The following is a 17,664-nucleotide window of genomic DNA, read 5'->3' on the forward strand; positions in this document are numbered from 1 at the left end:
TGGGAAACTTCTATGGAGGCCTACTCTTTCCGAATGTTTATTTGAACCACCGGGGTCCCCCAACAAAATTGGGAAGGCCTAATGTCTCCTCCTTCCCACCTAAAGATTGAATTTATGAACTAGAAACGTGTGTCTTCGATGACCCTGGCCCAACCTTTGAAGCTTCCTACTACTCATTTTTAGTCACTAGAATTGACTCATGCAACTTCCTAAATGCAAAATCCTCACAAAACTTACATCCCTACTTACCACAATTTCCCTATGTGTTGGAATATATATCCTGTAGGCCTTTAAACTCTCATTGTAATCCACAAATACATCCTAATGGAGGGCTCCAACTTGATTCTTCTTTCTACATGAACATGAATATAAATTGGACAACCAAAGCTACGAAAATGACTCATCTCTAGCTTCACATTAGTGAATGCCTCCTCTAGTGTCCTATCCTCCAAGAGCATGTGTGGACACTTGTTTAGGATGTAGATTGTTGTGTTGCATGCCTCTGCCCAAAGAAAAATGAGCAAGTCCTAGTCATTGATCATGGCCCTGGCAATCTCTATGATCAATCAATTCTTTTTCTCTGCAACCTCATTTTATAGTGGGTTGTACGAACTTGTTAACTCCCTCTTAATTCCTATCTACTTGCAAAGATCCTTGGAATCGTTGGCGGTATTGATTCGGACTTAAACAAGAACGCAACAACTTACAAATATAATCATACATATAGAGATGCAGCAGAAAAACACTTCATTTCATTAATAGAAAAATATTGAATTATGCTTACAAACAAAATGGAAATAAGATAGCTCGGGCGACGATAACTTATCTTTGAGAAGAGATGTGGCGGCTACATGCCTCTGAATTGTGTTACAATGAGGCTCAAAGGCCTATTTATTATTGAAAAACAATGGAAAACCCTAAACATCCAAAAACCTAACCCTAGGAGATGAAGCGCCAAAACTGTGGGCCCCATTTGCATAAATTGGTACATCAACTTTGTGGGGTCGTAACTTTGGCATACGATCTTCGTTTGGCTATCATAATACCTCGTTTCGAAGATTTGGAAGAGAAGGCCGAAAACAAATGGGCGAGCTAGTTTGGGACATTTTTAGTCTCTCCGTTTTCCCTAAAAACATCGTTTAGGGCCTCAAAACGGCTCCAGAAGTTCAAAACTCGAAAATTGCCAAAAATAGTAAACTGTGCTACAATTAAGGAAACCAAAAAACTAAAAGAGATAGTGTTGGGGGTCCAAGTGGAATAGGCGGGCGGCCACCATTATCCACCTGGATCAGGTATACTCACCCACATTATCTTTGATTTGTTTCTTGTCTGGTTCTCAACAACAACTTTGACCTCTTAAAACCTGCTAAAGACATTATCCTTTTTCTTCAAGAAATAAATCCACGTTTTGTAAAAGAAATCGTCAATAAAGGAAACATAGTACATACTTCCCAAAATTGATGCTACTGATATTGATCCACAAACATCTAAATGAATCAAATCTACAATCTTTTAAAAATAATGGTACCAAAGAGGTGTTTCCTAGGGGAATTTATCGTTTTGGCCTACGGAGACACATTAACGACCTTTTGTCTAAATGACATTATTAGTTTTATTAGTGATAAGGAGCTAAGTTATTTTTATGAGAGATGTACCTTGTACTTTAAGTTATTAAAGTTACATGGTTTTTAAAAGTGATTTTATGTGAAAGTGTTAAGTACACTTTATATTATTAAAGTGACTTTTATATTTTAAAGGTGACTTTATGAGAGAAAAAGTGACCATGGTACATAACATTAAAAAGTACTAGGAGGCTCATTAATTGAGGGGGACCACATGAGGGAGGGGGTCAAGACTAAAGGAAGACAAAAAGGAAAAAGGAAATAATTTTCTCTCATTCATTCTCATGACAGCAATTGAGAAGAGAGCAAGGGAGAGAAGGGAGGCAAGTTTGCAACCAAAGGGAAGAGGTTTAACAGCTCAAGGAGGCAGCCTGAATTTTCAGGTGAGGCTATAGCTCAGGCACAAATCTCGAAATTCCATGCATGATTCCCAAAAATTTCGAGCAGCTGTAACTAATTGAGTTTGTAGTGGTTTCCAAGTCGTGCTCAGGGTTGTAAAGTCCGGTGGAAAATATTGAAATATAAGGTAGATATGGTTGTCATTTTTCATCAAATCATGGAGAATAAATCAATTTTTGACATCTATAAATCGGCCCATCCTAGCTTTACAAGTCGGCTCAATCAGCCCTACAAGTCGGCTTCAAGAAGGATATCATGTCGACCCTAAAAGGGCTAATTATCCCTCTCATGATGCCTGTTAATAAAAGGTCGTTGGCATTCATTTCACCCATCATCACATCAAGAAATTTGGTCTGAAATCTCAAGCCAATTCAGCCTTCCATTTCAAAGTATATCCACACGTGCGAGGAAGTCTACAAGGGTTCTTTTGACTGCAGTTTGATCTCCTTGAAGGGCTTATTGATACAGTGACTTGGATCATCTATACATCTGTTTTTTTTATCTCTTTTTGTGGCTGAAAATTACAGAGAGGCTCGCTCTCCTTTTGTGACATCATTCTGAAGTTGACCGAGGTCTCTTTTGGACTTATATTTTGGGCAGATCGTTGAAGATTACAGTGGAAACTTCAACTTCCCATCACAGTGACTTCAGGCCTTCATTGCGGCCTCCTTGTGTAGACCCTTTGACAGAAGTATAATTTCTCTCTCTTCATTTGTTTTGTGCAGACATTGATTGGATATCTTACTGTTGTTATTTTGGATTTATTGAAACATTCAGATGTACTATTGATGGACAGAATCAATCTCTCATAAGGCTCGCTCTCATTTTGTGACATCATTCTGAAGTTGACCGAGGTCTCTTTTGGACTTATATCTTGGGCAGTTCGCTGAAGATTACAGTGGAAACCCATCACAGTGACTTCAGGCCTTCATTTCAGCCTCCTTGTGTAGACCCTTGGACAGAAGTAGAATTTCTCTCTTCATTTTTTTGTGCAGACATTGATTGTGTATCTTATTGTTGTTATTTTGGATTTATTGAGATGTTCAGATGTACTGTTGATGGACAGAATCTCTCTCTCATAAGGAAAGAATTTTTGGGTTTTCCCCTTGTGGGTTTTCAGTTTTGCCCCAGCTGTGAGCCTAATCTTGGTGTCTCTTGTCTATTGTTTATTGCCTATTGTGATCTCTATTTACTGCTCTTGTTGAAGAATTATTGGTTGAAGTTTTTCATGTATAGCTACTTGTTGACTAAAGTATATAGAAGTAGTTATCAATTGTGAAAAACTATTGTAGTCATTGCATCACTAGAATTTCAACAGAACAGAGGCCGAGTTCTCACCGAAATCTGTTGTGTTCCTAGGCTGAGTTCAGGCCAAAAACCAACCCGACTTTGCAGGGAGAAACCAAGCCAGATTCTAGTTGAGAAGACCCAAAAAATGTAGTTTGCCAGTGAGAAAATCGAGGGCCTAACAGCGCTGAAATCAAGGTATTTTGGTCAGTGTTTGAGGGCATATTTTAAGCTGAGAATAATTGTGTTTCCAAGCAGTATATTAACTATCCAGTGGCTCAATTTCCTGTGCATAAGGCGCTGAAATGAAGCTTGAATTCCTTGCCTAAGGAGAGTTGACTATGTGTAAGAAATATTAGTGCAGAACACAGTGGAAAGAGGACTTCAGAGGCACTCCTTAAGGCAAGAGATAAGTTGACATCCCTCTATGTACAAAATTCCTTAAGAAGCAAATAAAATCCTCCCTTAGAATTGGTTTTCCCCTTGTGGGTTTTTCCAGGGTCATTAAACCAAAAATACTCTCTATTTTCTGAGTGTGTATGCTTGCAATAATCTCGTGTATCAGTTGCTGAAGTGAAAAGAGTAGCATGGTTCTTTGTTTCAAGTCAAATGCAAAATTAATGTATATATCAGTCGTATGTTTATGATGGGTTTTGGGCATTAAACCATGCAAAAACTTGAAACAGGGTGGGTTACAGCAGAACACATTTTTTTACAAAATCTCCTTAGACCTATGCTCTTTGCTTGGAAAAGCATCATTCGCATGCCTGCCAATTATGCACCCTCTTCATACTCCCTGTTGCTCAATGCCAAAACCTAGAAGTCCTATGACTATCTCCCTCGAAAAAGCCAATGCTCTATAATGTCAATGCTCCATCCTCTTGTGCCACAACTCCCATAGGTTACGACTGCTATGAACCACGGCTCACACAGGTTCACATTGTAACATGTTCAAATTGCCTTCACTAACCCCAATCACTTTCCCTGATTCTAGGCTAGATCCTCTTACAACCTAATGAAGACTTGTCTTTTCTACAACCCTACTACTAACTTCAAAGCCTTATCTTCCCTAACCGGCATTGAAAGCAAATTTTTAAATAAAAATGTAACAAATATCACATCATTAAGTGTAAAGAGTTACCCAACTCAAACTGCCACTAAATACTTGGCATCATCACCAAGGTCAACTTGTACTCCTAAGTCATGCTCTGTTAGACTGGAAAGCAATTGTCAAATTGATGCCATATGATGAGACACCCCACTGTCCGCATACCACACATTCCTCGGAACCGTTCTAGTAGAAAGGAAAAATATCAATGAGAATTCTTTCTAAACTTGGCATCAAACTCATTCATCTGAGTATCTATTGAGGCTACTACCTGCTTCTGTTGTTACTTGCATTTTCCCTTTTTCTATTCTAGACATTGTGTTGCATAATGTCCAAAATTATGACAAATAAAGCACTTGGTTTTACTCAAGTGCCTTATTTCCAAGCTACAAGGTTGACTCCTCACTCTTTCCCTTACCTTTACTGGAACATTTTCCTTTTCCCTTCTTCATTTGCCCTTCTTATTTTCAAGAAATTGCCATTCATAATGTCCAAACTTAGAGAAATAAATACTTGGTTTTACTCATGTCCTTCTTTCCTAATAGTAAGGCCGACTCCTCACTCTCTCCCTTACCCTTATTGGTGTTGTAAAATGTAACTAGGTTCGGTCTTCATAATGACATGTAATTATGATCTTTGTAAATAATGAAAAGAAGAGAATAAAATTATTTTTATTATGCCTTGCTTCATGGGTTTCATGAGCAAGAGGTTTATTTTAGATGGCTCCCATTGAGAGCCTTAAGATTTGTCAAACTGTCAATGTCATGTATAAAATGATATCAAATGTAACCTAGCAAATAGCCCTCCAACAACAAGCATACAGTCCTCTTCCTATGTTGGCCTGCAAGATGAAATAATGGCTCATGTCGGCTGACTAAAAGAGACGCACCTATTCTAAGTATCATCTATAGCAAGGAGAAATTCGGAGAGATTATAGTGATCGAAGTTCAGTATAATCACAAGAAGGGTCTCTATCAGTTTCAGACTAATTGCAGAGGTAATATTGTGGATTGGAGTAGAGAAGGTTTCGGTGATACTACAGTGATGTCTCCTCACTGTCTCGGTGTTACATCGCAGCAAAGACTTTGGTACTCTGTCTCACAGCAAAGAAGAGATCGGTGCCACTCAAGAAGAAGGTCACAAGTGTGTGACTAGATCTCAGGGTACTGCATGAAGAAGGTCTCCGTGTGACTATCTTTACAGTGATCTCATATGGTGCAGGAAAAGGAACCAAAAGAAAGTAAACAAGAAGGTGGAAGAGGACTTGTGGCTTGGTCTTGGAGTGGCTAATAGGTCAAGGGTCTTGGTCTTGGTATTCATCAATTGGAATCTCTATAAGAAGCATTTGTGCGGGTTTTCCTCTCAAAGAGTGAAAGGTTTTGGCCCTGGCTTATAGCCTACATGTTGTGTCTCGTCTATTTATGTTCATGCATTGGCTATTGTTTGATGAAGAAGAACACTAATAATCTAACATGAAGAAGATCCTAATCTAAACAAGTAAAAAGCATTCACAAGCAGTGACTAATGGAAGGGAAGTCACCTAATGCTAATGCCATAGATTTCTCAACATGGAAGTGCTGAAGTCAAAGGAAGGGCATCTAATCAAAGAGATACTCAAAGATCGAGTTTCCAAAAAGGCATCAAAGCAAGTCGAAGGTTATCAAAGCAACAGATCAAGATCTACATTGAAGAATCAAACCCTAGATCGAAGAAGCAGTCTACAACAGCAAAAGTTTTGGATCCCATAGTTGTCATCAAAAGACCACAAAGACCCTCATCAAGTTATCTACAAAGCCAGATAGCTCGAAGTACTTTAAAAGTCGAAGATCACATCATCTTGGAGAGAGTCGAAATCCTAGAAGCATTTCTGATCTACACTACAAGAGAAGTAGAACTATCCCCTCCTTATCCTTGTAAAGATCATCTGAGGAAGCAGCAAAACATCCTCATCTATCACCATCAACAAAGGAAGCTACATCTCAAAACGTTGACATCATAAAAGGAGCAATGGCCTTTTCATTCGGAAGAAGGTCATCCAAAAGGAGCACTAATGCATCTTCTTCAACCATCATCAAAGTGATCAAGTTGAAGATTTCATCTTCACTTGTCAAGTAAGTATCTTTCATTCTTTAATCAATTTGGTAAAATGACTTCGTGTGTGCAAGGAGATCTATAAGCTGGATGGGTCATCTCTATGGATCTAAGTTTGTTCTGCAAGATCATCTTGCTGTTAATGTTCTCACTCTGGTAAGCCTATTCACCCAAAAGAATTTCCCAAAGACAGTCAGTCTATCCTGGACTGGAGGACTTAGGTGTTCCACTGGCTGCATTTGACTTTCCTCAACCACATCATCCAAAAGGAGCACTAATACATCTTCTTCAACCATCACTAAAGTGATCAAGTTGAAGATTTCATCTTCACTTGTCAAGTAAGTATCTTTCATTCTTTAGTCAATTTGGTAAAATGACTTCGTGTGTGCAAGGAGATCTATAAGCTGGATGGGTCATCTCTATGGATCTAAGTTTGTTCTGCAAGATCATCTTGCTGTTAATGTTCTCACTCTGGTAAGCCTATTCACCCAAAAGAATTTCCCAAAGTCAGTCAGTCGATCCCGGACTGGAGGACTTAGGTGTTCCACTGGCCGCATTTGACTTTCCTCAACCACATCACCCTTCTTGACCTTCATGTATTTAGATAGGTTTTCGAATGGCGAAAAATGGGAAGCTTGCTCTGTTCGTCAGCACAGATTTGGATGGAATTGAAGAGCACCAGTTCATATTCATTGCTACACTTCAAATTTTTAAGCTTGGATACCATGTGAATTTTCCAAATGCTAGATGACTGTTGTCATATGCTTCTTTTTTAAATAAATTAGATCTTGAATTTACTCAATAACAGAAATAAAAATTAAAAAAAATCTGAGCACGCATGAATCACACAGATGGCTGTAAAGTACAGTGAAAGCATAAAATGAAAAACATGAAATCCGTCATTCAAATCAGCTGATCATTAATGACTCAAAACTAACAACGACACCTCAAAAATGAGGTTTTCTGCCTGTTGAATGAGAAAATTGAAAATAGGTCTAAGAAACCCGCAGTACGATTCTATCTGTATGACTGTATGAAGTGTGCTGTCAGTATGAACGACTGTACAGAATTCAATACATGGATAGATTTGCAACCTGCAATCACTCATAGGCTGCTCTTGTCACTGCTGTGTGGTTTTATGCTTTCCTTGGCCTCTTCCATCACATTCTGACAAAACTGTTTTCGTGAAGAATCAATGTGTCTTTTCCCTCTACCTGGCCTTGCCATTATAGTTTTAATGGAGAATCTATTTTTAAGATTTCTCCTACTCTTCAGTCATGTATGAAATACATTTTTAAATTCAACTGCTAGATATAAGACTTTCAATTTTTTACTAAAGTGAAACAAAATACAATTATTTTTTCCAAAAATAGAATTGCTTTTTGAAGATACTTTTTTTAAAATATCTCCAACTACTTATTGCATGTTCACACTGAACATGCACAAAAGTTCATATCCAAGCTAGCTATAACTCACAACAGATTTTGCCCTTAGGGCTGGAAACATAGTTCCCTTTAAGTATAAATGTTCAGTGTTTATTTACTTCCACTGCACTAAGTATTTGGTTGGAAAGAATTGAAACATACGCTGCTGTAATTTATATTCAGATTGTGCCATAACGATTAAAATTCACAGGAAATAGAACTGGGAAACCCATGGGGTGAAATTTCTGAATTTGTATTAAACATCGAATCTATAAATTTCCACAGGATTATCAATTTAAAGTACAGCAATTTAAAAAACACCTACAGCCAAAAGAAACAGCACACAAAAGCAATAAACAAGGATTTTTTTTTCTTAATATTTTGTAAATGATGGTGCAGAATTGTGAATTCATACCAACTTGGCACAGCCCTGTAAAGCAAAGGTGTCTCTGATCTCCAGCAGAATGGATATGAGTGCATAATGCTGCCCGAACTAACCAATCTTCCCTTAGCCTGTCCAAAATTTTCATCAAAGAAAATTAACTCTATAAATTCTGAGCAATGGCAATAAAATAAATCTATTGAATTTCCATGACCTATTGGAAATTGACTCTTTTTAATCTAGACCATGGACAGTTGGCAAGGTAAACTAAACTACAAATAATAGCTATCAAAGCCTGATACTGAAACATAAACAACAACACACAAGATCTTAGACATAATGAATTAAACTAAAGAGTCATACCTTCACAGCAGATATAATATCTTTATCGGCATCTTTTACATATCTTCCTTTGAAGTCAGCAACCTTTTCAACAAAGCATCCATTTGCATCAACTGGGATTAGAAGATCCTCACCCTGCAGGAATTTTAAATTTTACAAAATACATGTCAGGTTATGGATTTCAAAGCCACACCCACAAAGCCAATGCCGACTTAATAGATGGAGAGATAAAACCTTAGTTTAATGCATAGATAACACTCTCAATACACATTGGCACATCAACAAGCATGGAATAAAGCCTATGAACGAAATCACAATTGACATGCAAGAAAGCAAATGATTGGAGTCTTGGCTCAATCACAGCACAAGTTCTTCCTTGAAAACCACATATTTTGCCCTAAAATAATTATGGCTCCTCACCACCAATGTGCCCACTAAAGGTAACCACCTACCCACCAGCCATATGGCTGAACTTGCGTAAGGCTAAACCCCCTCGAACCAGCTATCGGCCATCCATACTATTTCATGTACATGACATACATACTACACATGTCGTGCCTGCACCCTCCAACCCCAAGCGTATGTAACCTTCCCCATGCAGCCCATACTTGTTGAGAACACCGCATTTCTACCTTTGTTGATGGCCATATTGTTTGTTGTTTTTCCACAATCCTGGTGTAGGATAGGATCTTAAATCACTAACACTACCATACCAAGAATCACAACAAAGCTACTTTGCACAGCTAAATATAAACAACAGTAAATCTACTAGTGCACAAAATATAGAAAACTTTTTACACAATTTTATACAATAACCCAACTTTGTTATATTAATCAACCTAAATAATACAACAGTCTAGGGCTCCCGTACCAGGGATAATGGCCCTCAAATATCCACTAGTACAAGAATACAAAACTGGGGCTTGGTGTTAGTCCATCGACAAACAAACTACCCTCAACAAGATACTCTGACCATCTGGATCATGTATCATGCAATCTCAACTCCTCTTGGTCATAATACCCTGTACCTGCCCAATCCTTCAGCTCTCGATCTGTAGCACTGCCTCAATCCACACAGCAAATCTAGGGTTGCTCAAACTACTCCTGGCTGATCAGACCCTTGAGCTCAACAACTGCCACTCTAGCAACCACCTAAGTCCATGAAGATGGTGCACACAGGGCTCCAACTTGGGTACTATCACGTTGTCCTCCAACAGACCAAAAGTGCCCAGTCCACTGTCCACACTTGGTCCACTCTCACGTTGCCCTCTAACAGACCAAAAGTGACCAATCCTTGTTGTATCATCTACTACTAGTTAGGGCATCCAACACCTATGAAGACCCTTCCCCTTCGTTGCTAACAGGCTTCACCAACTGCCCAACCCTTGGACACCCATCCGTCTAGCACCCAATCATCAACAAGAGACCATCTGCAACCATATTGCTACTGTCCTCTTGCCTTGGGTTCTGTGAACATTGTTGTAGCTACCTATCACTGGTTAGGGCATCAAATAGCCCACCAAACCTGCTACACGCTCAACTCACACTCACACTGCCTACACTCACTTTGCCCGCACTCATGTTGCATGCACTCGCACTGCCTGCATTCACGATGCCTGCACTCGTTGTCCAAATCAGTGCTCTTTCTTTGGTGTGGATACTCGTGGGATGTGTCAAATGATGTCTCACTTACCTCTTATTTATACATGTCTCATGTGGCAACGTTTAGCCCATTCTTGGGTCACCTCATGTCAAGGCCGATTTGACTTCTCTACACAATTTTCTTGCACTTAACTTCAAAAATTCATATCTTGACTTCTACACCTCAGATTTGGATGATTTTCCTCTATCATCTCCATCCATCACATGTAGAAATATCTCCATGGTTTTCGTTCCAACATCGATGGGAACAAAACCCCAAGCTTGGGTTTCAAGCCCACAAAGGACTTTTGTGTGCCAAGTCCTCCACAACCCCCAAGCCTAGGGTTTGGAGTACCTCCTAAGCTACAAATCTCAACACTCCCTCTTAGTAAGAGAGGTACTTCCATCATCATCTCCAACGACACTAAGCCCATCTGGTGTCCATCACTGCAGCATACACTGTAGAATGAACCCTGCAATCTCAGTAATGCCTCTGCCTCATCACATCTGAACCTGAAGATCCCAACCTCCATAAAGTTGTTCCCTCTGAGGCTAGACTCCCTCTGAGCCTACACGAACTTCACTGGCTCAATCCTGCAAGCACTCATCCTCCTGGATCAAATACCACTCCTGCAAATCCCTCCAATCTCGGATATGCAACATCACAATCCAATGAAGAAGCTAGCATGTCAATCTCTAGTCCATCACATGAAGCCATCTCGATCATATTGATCTCCTCCATGCCAAAGAATTCCTCGAGTTGTCCCAACCATCCATGACAAGACAAAGAAAGTCTACAATCTGCAAACCGCCACACAACATACTGAAGTGCACCAAGTTCACCACTGATCCACCAGAACTCCTAGCACCTCTCACCATGTAGCCTATCGAGACCACATCTCTATGTCTTCCGCTGAACCCTCTGCTCCATGATTTAGACACCCAAAATTCCCTATGAGTTGCGTTGTTGTGCACACTCTAATTCACTGTCCCTCAAAGTACAACTCAAACACGCTCTGATAGCATGTTGCTTTCCACGATCCTGGTGTCTAGGGTAGACTCTTAAATCACTAACACTACCAAACCAAATATCACAATGAAGCTACTTTGCACAACGGAATATAAACAGCAGTAAATCTACTAGTGCACAAAATATAGACAACTTTTTACACAATTTTGTACAATAACCCAACTTTGTTATATTAATCAACCTGAATAATACAACAGTTTAGGGCTCCCGTACTAGGGATAATGGCACTCAAATATCCACTAGTACAAGAGTACAAAATTGCGGCTTAGTGCTAATCTATCGACAACCAATCTACCCTCAACAAGATACTCTAACCATCTGGCTGATGTAGCATGCAATCTCAACTCCTCTTGATCGTGCCCTGTACCTGCCTGGTTCTTCGGATCTCGATTTGTAGCACTGCCTCTATCGATGGTCCAAGTCCATTTGGTCACTGAACCTTGGCTATCCAATCTACTCACTAGTTGTTCCTTAGTCCATCAAGGGCACAACACATCGAGACTCCTATCAAGTTGTTCACAACTCCGTTTGTGAAAAACTCTCAACTACCCATTGTTGCTCCTCAGCTACTCATGGACTTCAACCCACTATTGTCTTCCTGCGTTGCTCCAATGAAGACTAACATAGGGCATGGAGGGTTGCCACCTATCACTGCAAGATGTCCATCTCCCAAAATGAACACGTGTTAGGAGGATTTCCCATCATTTGTTGTAGATGTCCTTCTCCACACAGCAGGTCTAGGAGTGCTCAAGTTGCTCTTGGTTGATCAGACCCTTGAGCTCAACAACTGTGACTCTAGCAACCACCTAAGTCCATGAAAATGGTGCACACTAGGCTCCAACTTGGCTACTATCATGTTGTCCTCCAACAGACCATAAGTGCCCAATCCACTATCCACATTTGGCCTACTCTTACACTGCCCTCCAACAGACCACGAGTGACAATTCCTTGTTGTAGCATCTACTTCTAGTTAGGGCATCCAACACCTATGAAGACCCTTCCTCTTGGCTGCTAATGGGCTTCACCAACTGTCCAACCCTTGGACAGCCATACATCTAACATTTAATCATCAACAAGAGACCATCTGCAACCATATTGTTGTTGCCCCTCATTCCCTTGGGTTCTGTGCACATTGTTGTAGCTTCCTATCACTGGTTAGCGCATCAAACAGCCCACCAAATCTACTACACGCTCAGCCCGCACTCAGGCTGCCTACACTTACTTTGCCCGTGTTGGAAAATCGGAAAGGCAGAAAGATTTTCTCTAGTTGATAATTACTTGTGATTTTCTTAATTTATTATTATCTTTCTTAAGTTCTTTTTATCTTAGTTCATCAAGCAATTACCAAAACCAAAATACGAAGATCAAGGACACCAGATGTAGGCGCATAACTAGGGCAAAACCCCTATATAGGGGAAAACCCAGTCAAGAACTCTTCCTTCAATAGATTCATATGACAATGAGGCAACCAAAACCTTAACCAGCAAACCTTCCTCCTCCACCAAGTCAGCCTTTCAATGATATACAACAACCTTTTATAGTCTCTTCTTGTCCAGCAACTTCAACCCAGCAATAACATATGCTTAGGTTAGAGTTTTACAATGAACCTTTTTAGGGTTCCACAAGAATGATAATATAATGAAGGTAGATTCAATCTAATGATTAATCACCCTAACAAGAATCTTTGCGATTCAAAACCCTAAACATAACGATGTTGGTAATGTAAAACAAATTTAAAATAGAATGAACAGACCTTTTATGAAGATAACTTTATAACAAAGTTTATATTTTAAGACATACCTTAAGTTGTTGTTTAACAAACCTTGTATGACACCAATTCTTGAAGGGTTTTCTTTGCAACATAAAATCTTTCATGCTCCAAGCTTATCCTTTGAAGTCTCCTCCATAACTTTTGTGTATTCGGCAAGCTTTCCTAACCAAGGAAAATATAAAGAAAAGGTTATTAGCATACAATACAAACACATCTTGATAAGAGAGGGAAACCAAACATAAAAGACACGACAAAGAGTAAGATACTTATCTTTGCTAAAATGATGAGGCCTCCCTCTTAACCCAATCTTGAGGGATACCTACAATAAGTCCTTGACTTCTAATTCTTCAGTGCTTTTCTTCTTAGGTGGATCTTCATCAACAACGTTCGCGTGTTCCCTCCCTCTCTTCTTATTTCTTGGATTCTCTAGACAATGGCTTTTATAGTGACCCATCTTGTGACAGTTGTAACATTCAATCTTGGATAGGTCCACTTTCTTCTTTGGTCCTTTGAACTTCTTGAAGGTTCCCTTCTTCTTGTGATGAGCAGAATAGGCATTTGAGGTGTTTTCTTCTTCCTCCTTGTTATTTACTAACGATATTCTAGCGTCTTCTTGACTACATGCATTCCACATTTGTTCAAATGTTGCAGTATCCTTCCAACTGTTAAGTCCTGATGCAAAGGCACTCCAAGATTTTGGTAATCCTAAAAGGGCAATAATTATGAGCTCCTTTTCTGGGACAACTTCATCTATTACTTGGAGTTCATCTCTAATTCTGGATATCCTTATAAAATATGATGAAATGGTATCATCATTTGTCATCTTAACAGTGCTTAGTTAAATCGTGAGGCTTGTTAGTTGACCCATGTTCTTGATTGTGAATAACTTGGAGAGAGCCTCATACATTTCTTGAGCGGAATTTATGTTAGATATGTACGAAATTAGGTTATCCTTAACTCCATCCACTAATAGGTTCATAGCCACGATTTCGATTTCTCTAAACTTAATCTCTGCATCACTTGATTTATCAGTAGGCTTCTTGATTTTTCCTTGAACGAGATCCAAAACTTTGTTCTTTTCGAGAATGAGGTATATCCTCTTTTTCTAGGCCCTGTAGTTGGAAACTCCTTCTAATTTGTTTTCTCCCTTCATTGACTTCGTCATAGTTCTTGTAGATAGTATGCTTATCCCCTTATATGATCCCTTTAATGATCTTCCTTCAATCTCCTTTTTCCTTCAATAGATCTTCAAGCTGCCTTTTTTCTTTCTTCTTCTTCACCTTAGCTCTGAAACCATGTTGGAAAATCGAAAAGGCAGAAAGATTTTCTTTAGTTGATAATTAATTGTGATTTCCTTAATTTATTATTATCTTTCTTAAGTTCTTCTTTTTAATCTTAGTTCATCAAGCGATTACCAAAACCAAAATACGAAGATCAAGGACACCAGATGTAGGCGCAAAGCCAGGGCAAAACCTCTACATAGGGGAAAACCCATTCAAGAACTCTTCCTTCGGTAGATTCATATGACAGTGAGACAACCAAAATCTTAACCAATGTTGTTTGGGAGCGAGGAGCGGGAGCGACCATTTTCAGAAGCTCCCGGTTTGGGAGCGAATCCGTGAGCGATTTTTTTAAAAAAAAATATATATATATATATATATATATATATTTTATATTTTTTAATTTTTTATACATATATGTCAACAAAAACATGTAGAATGATGAATTAGACATAAAAAACATAAAAAAACATAGATTGATCATTGAACCATATCACATCAATCATCTCGAAATTATAATCGTCATCAACCATGTCCACAAGTTAGTAAAATACATATTACAACTGCAACATATTGAGTCTCATGAATCATGATTCATCAAATTCAATCTTAAAGTTTCAACTTCAAGCTTTCAAAATTGAAAATTCAATAACATTTATCATCATTGATCACCAAAGTTGTACTTGTAAGCTAAGTTTAACCATTACAAGAAGTAATATCTAAGATTCTAAGCTATTTCTAAATCCTAACTTCTAACTGTTAACATGATATGAAATGTTATAAATTTATAAAATGAAACATGAATAATGAAATGAAATGAAACAACTTTAGTCTTTCACGAAGCATCATATTCATAATTCACATCATTACCAATGAGTTATAATTGCCAAGGCCCAACTTCAAACTTCAAATTTTCATTGTCACAGTGATATATTGTTTACAAAAAATATCATTATGATATGAAAAAGTCAAGAGTCAAGAGTCAATGACTCAAAACTCAATAGTTATGAAAACTAAAGTCTAATAGAAACTAAAAAAGACAAGTAAACTGTAAATCAGAATCTACATGTGGCCCTTGCCACGAGAGTCTCCAGGAGTATAAGCAGGTCGTGGTGGTCTTCTAGGAGTCTCCCGCACAGACCGACGACCAGAACTAGAACCTCCACGTGAGGGTGTAGATGGGGGTGGCAACAGCAAAGGAACAAGACTCGAACCTCGAGCACTGCTACTGGATGGTGGAGGTGGAGGTGGAGGTGGCATGGCTGCTGCAGCTGCTTCATCTTCATCCCTTACAAGTTCCTCTTCCAGTTCTTCAATATGTACAATGCCATCCTCCAAATTGTCATCCTCTAGGTGATTGTCCCAAATTTTATATGTGGGATCCTCATAAGCCCGATCACAGTAATGACTCAACAACCTCAAGTTGTAGTGCACATAAACCAAGCTTTCTGCTCGGTTTTCATTGAGTCTGTTTCTTTTCACATTATGTATGTAGCTGTAGGTGCTCTAACACCTCTCTGCAGAAGAAGTATTTACAACCTGTGAAAGAACTTTTTTGCCAATTTTGGCAAAAGTCCATGCCCGCCATATGTTTCCCACCATGTGAGAGTATCAAATCTATCTCTGTCGTCCATTGCATGGAAGTTACCATACAAACCAGTGCCACTGAAGTATCTGCCTATTTCAAAGCGCACAGCGGCACATTCCTCCCTATCAGGTGCCAACTTTTCTAATGCTTCCAAATATCCTTTAGTTACCTCTGGATCTAAATGGGGTTTGGTCCTAACCCCACCCCCTGCTACAGGTTGGCCCAACCAAGATGTAGAGTAGTATTTTGGCGTAAGGATATACGCCAAGCAATGTAGTGGAAGATTAAGCCTATTCCACCATTCACACACACAATCATGAATCAGTTTGTACAAGTTGGGATCTCTATTATGAACAATGTCTTTTATTTCCCCCAACATGGCATCCATTTGCTCATACACCTCGCCAATCACTGGTTTGTCTGTATCTGCAAACCGAATCATGTGATAAATTGGCTTGGTGAAATCCAATACCTGCCTCACACTTGTCCAAAACTGCCCATCAAGAGCGGCCTCCTCCACCATTTCAAAACCTGCCATGTCAGCTACATTTGTAGCCCTTTCCTTTAATACCTGCTAATGTGGACTTGATACCATGTTAGCTAATGCCTCTCTTACCTTCAAAAGGCACCTGAAGGTGAGGTAATAGCTACCAAATCTGGTCTTCACAATCTTCAACAACTCCAATCTCGGGTGACTGCGGAAAAGGCCATGGGTATTGCTATGATTTGTAATAAATTTTATCATTTGTTTGCCTTTCTTGTACAAATCAACAATCCATTGGTATTGTTCATTTTTGTTTTTGACAATATCATGCAACAGAAGGTTCAATGTGTGAACCAAACATCCAGACCAAAATATGTTGGGGTATTTATCCTCAATAATTGCTCCCGCTGCCTTACAATTAGGAGCATTATCAGTGATGACTTGGATGACATTGTATGGGCCAATACGCTCAATTGTTTCAAGTAATACTTCTGCAATGTTGATGGCGGTCTTGAACTTGTCTGAGTAATCATGTGCAGCTAGAAAGATGGGACCACTAACAGACAAAGCAAAAACACTTATCAATGGCTTGCCTTTTACATTTGTCCATCCATCAGATACAATGGACACCCCATGGTCAGTCCAAGAACTTGTCATTCTATTCAAAGAATGTGATAGTTTTGCTTTTTCATGATCAAGGCCAACGGTTCTTGCCTTGTCATACCCAGGGCTCTTGTATCCTTTAGGGGCATCATTTATGGCAGAAACCATTTCGTGCCAATAAGGTGAGCGAAGAACATTGAATGGTATCCCACATGCATAGAGAAACCTGTAAACCTTTGAATCCACATCATTCCTACACCCCTCATCAAGGAAATCTGATATGGTTCTACGCCTTAAAGATGATGACCCTGTGCCTCCATATCCACTGCCTTGGGAGGATGCTGAAGGAGTTCTTTGTGATTGTGAGCTTGGTTCAAAGAAACCCCTTGATTTTTTTGATTTGTATTGGGCTTCCTCCTCTTCCCTTATGTATTTGGCTCTATCCGCTACTGACACCGCTGTACAAGTTTTGATTCCTATTTGTTTGTCTCCATCCCATGGCCTTTTCCCGCAGAGGTGTCTTCTAGCACGAGTGTATGAACCTGTGTAATCAGTTTTGCAATGGGGGCAATGAAATTTAGTGGTTCCACCCCCTCTCCCTGTTTCAGCCCT

The 17,664-nt window shown here is 39.3% G+C and overlaps 1 protein-coding gene across 1 annotated transcript in view; it reads right to left on the reverse strand.

The window, feature by feature from the left end:
* LOC149156938 (isoleucine--tRNA ligase, cytoplasmic-like) overlaps window positions 1-17,664 on the reverse strand; it is a 322,103-nt gene that overhangs the window by 227,513 nt on the left and 76,926 nt on the right. Inside the window, exons 6-7 of the mRNA XM_089438854.1 lie at window positions 8,677-8,790; window positions 8,347-8,444 (exon numbers count right to left, since the gene is read on the reverse strand). Of these exons, the coding sequence (XP_089294980.1) occupies window positions 8,347-8,444; window positions 8,677-8,790 (212 nt within the window). The remainder of the gene's footprint in view (window positions 1-8,346; window positions 8,445-8,676; window positions 8,791-17,664) is intronic.

Source organism: Pinus tabuliformis, chromosome 9 (genome assembly GCF_031772625.1).
Source record: "Pinus tabuliformis cultivar Carrire ecotype Pingquan chromosome 9, CPIR1, whole genome shotgun sequence".
Lineage (NCBI taxonomy): Eukaryota > Viridiplantae > Streptophyta > Pinopsida > Pinales > Pinaceae > Pinus > Pinus tabuliformis.